The sequence below is a fragment of the Beta vulgaris genome, chromosome 5 (assembly GCF_026745355.1).
Source record: "Beta vulgaris subsp. vulgaris cultivar EL10 chromosome 5, EL10.2, whole genome shotgun sequence".
In the NCBI taxonomy this organism is placed as follows: domain Eukaryota; kingdom Viridiplantae; phylum Streptophyta; class Magnoliopsida; order Caryophyllales; family Amaranthaceae; genus Beta; species Beta vulgaris.
In genome coordinates this window covers 34,583,832-34,586,641 of record NC_079206.1, presented here as the reverse complement: position 1 = coordinate 34,586,641, position 2,810 = coordinate 34,583,832, and the positions used below count along the sequence as shown (strand labels likewise).

The 2,810-nt window shown below is 36.5% G+C and overlaps 1 protein-coding gene across 1 annotated transcript; it reads right to left on the bottom strand.

The window, feature by feature from the left end:
- Positions 1-1,044: 1,044 nt before the first annotated feature.
- On the bottom strand, positions 1,045-2,458 carry LOC104893618 (protein MIZU-KUSSEI 1). The gene has a single exon (XM_010679747.3). It carries the CDS (start codon positions 2,318-2,320, stop codon positions 1,568-1,570), a length of 753 nt encoding a protein of 250 aa, XP_010678049.1. The 5' UTR covers positions 2,321-2,458; the 3' UTR covers positions 1,045-1,567.
- Positions 2,459-2,810: the final 352 nt, after the last annotated feature.

The following is a 2,810-nucleotide window of genomic DNA, read 5'->3' as shown; positions in this document are numbered from 1 at the left end:
AGACACCAAACAAGAATACAATCGATCACATCATTCAAAGTGGTTTATCAAATACAGTCATGACCATTTGGGTCCTTATCACTCTAACCTAACCCATCATTGAGTTTCTCATCTTACTAGTGAATGAACATTTGATTTTCAATCTTAAGAAAAATCCGGCAGCACTTCCCTACAGTTCACAACTATACAAGATACATCAACTATTTGCAAAATACAAAATTAGAAGAAAATAATCTAAATTTAATAGGTAGAGGAATGAAACATTTTAAAAAGAAAATAAACAAAAAGGAAAATGAGATTAAAAAACATAAAATGAGAAGAAAACAAAAGAACAAGAGAAAAATCTTAAAGAACAAAGAAAGTAAACAAAAAAAAAAAGAAGATGAACTATTACAGTCTACACGAGGAGTTGGCAAAAAAAACCAAAAAGAAAATGAAAAAATGATATCTTTGGGACTCGAACCCACATCACATTGGGGTCAAAAAACCAAACGCAGCTTGTCAACCAATGAGCCAACACACATCTAACTGAACTAAATGGATGCGCCATTATTATTTTGTTATAAACTTTTGTTTCTTTTGCCTATTTCGTCCAGTTTTTTCACAGATCTTCGTGGGTTCAGTTGAACCCTGAACCCACGCTAGATCCGTCCCTGATAGTGGGACTTGTCATGCATTATAGTTTAAATGTGTACTATAATTTCATTACATGTGGTAATGCTAATTCATCCCAAGATATCAATTTTCTTCGTGAAATGTCATTACCATCCATTACCACTTCTGAAGATAAAGTTTCATTTCTATGTTCATTAACATGAGAACTTTTTTTACAAATTTACACTAAATTTTCTTACTATTACCACTAATTATAACCACAAACCAAAATCAAACAATCTTTTTAAACTCATTGAAAACAATGCATGCATCAGCTCCGATTTCTTCATGCACCTTCTGCATTGTATTACAACTTTCAATTGCAGCAATCACAGCAGAAATCTCTTATGCCCACATATCAGAATTATTTTCTTTACAGTAACATTATATCACAATAATTTCTTATAAATCCAAACTAATTATATCATACAAAAACTAATCATAACTGGAAAAAACTAATTATATCATATAAAAATTGAATAGTAAAAAAAGCTGACTTTATCATAAAAAAAACAATGAAGATGATTATATTATACAAAAATTAATTACATCAAAATAAAAACTGCCTATATTGTACCGTACCCATCACAGTAATCCCAAATACATTCCCATTTCCGCCATTAAAAGAGGAAAGTAACAAAAATTACAAACATAAACCCAAAACCCCATAAAGTTAGCTGTCTCGAAACCCAGAAAACGCAAAGTTTTCACGCGCCTTTCTCTCTATGAAACCATGTAGAAGGAAAATGAATTAATTGATCCCAATTATGATGTCGAAACAGAAAACCTATAAACTTTGTGATCCCATAAAGAATTGATCACATAAAGGCCAATTAATTGATTCCATTATGATGTTGATAATCTCGATTTCCTTAAAGAATGAAAATAGCCCAAAGATTAATGAATTAGTGATTCAGAAAGACCTGAGCAAGAACACACTAAGCTCCTGACCAGGGCATTCATTGGGACTAATCAAATGGAAGGACTCAGAATCAGCACCCCCAATAACCCATTCATAATTGGCCCTCATATACATTAAATCTGGCCTTGTTTCTTCTTCTTCTTTCTCCCTCGCGGCCGGAGCAGCAATTACTCCGGCTCCCATGGTAATATTTTGCATCTTCTTTAACATGTTTCGGGTCTCCAGATTAGCCTTTCGACAGGTAGCGAAGCCGACCCGTCGACCGTTACAAAACATAGTCCAAAGAGGAACCAAGTGAAGTGGGCAAGAACTGAACTCGAAATTATTCTTGCTCTCCAAGGCGATACGAAGAAGACCACATTGCATCTCCTTGACGAGGTCTCGGGTGGAGAGAGAAAGTTCGAGGAGGAGGGATGGTTTTGGAGAGACACGGTTAATTTGGACGCAGAACCAGACGTGGGACGCGCCTCGGCGGCCAAAGAAGGTGCAGATCACCATAGATTTGGAAGCGCGTGGTTGGGCGAATTGGTGGGAGATCACGCTGATGTTGTCGTCGCTGTTGCTGTTGGACGCTGAGGAAGAGCATGAGGGAGAATTAGGGATGATTATGTCGTCTCTCAGCGAAGTGCTGAGCCGTTTCTTGGTTGTTGTTGGGAGGGTGGTTGTCGTGGTGGTGTTCGGTGTGGTGGGGGTTATGGTGAAGCAACCGAGGAAGAAACGACGGAGGAAATCTGGTTTTGTCATTCTTTCTATCTCTGTCTCCCTTTTGTATTTCAAGTTGTTTGGATGTTTGTGTGAAAGGATTGTTCCGGATTGAACGATGATTCTTGAAACAGATTTGAGAAACTAGGGAAATGCAAATGAAGGAAATATGAGGCCATTTATAGAAAAAAGGGCGGGAAATGTTAAAAGAACTACGCTATGTTATTTTGAACTCATTTTCGCTGATTGATCTGCGTTTAACTGAATTGAACTACGCCGAGCAAACGGAACTTCACTTAACTGAAGTGAACTGCATTAACATTATATTGTCAATCACAAATTCTTATAAAAGTCGACGACCATTAGTTATATTTTCTGGGCAATTAGTTATACTTTTTGCACGATTAGTTATTTTTACCTCCGTTTCCTAATGATATTCCTTGTTACTGTTCCTACAGATAGTAAAGAGGATCTATTTATGTGGGGTATAGGGTGGGTAAAGTAGGAGAGAGAAAGATATTAAGATAAATAA

Coding starts and splice junctions, on each gene's coding strand:
- LOC104893618 (XM_010679747.3), bottom strand. CDS start 2,320: ATGACAAAACCAGATTTCCTCCGTCGTTTCTTCCTCGGTTGCTTCACC.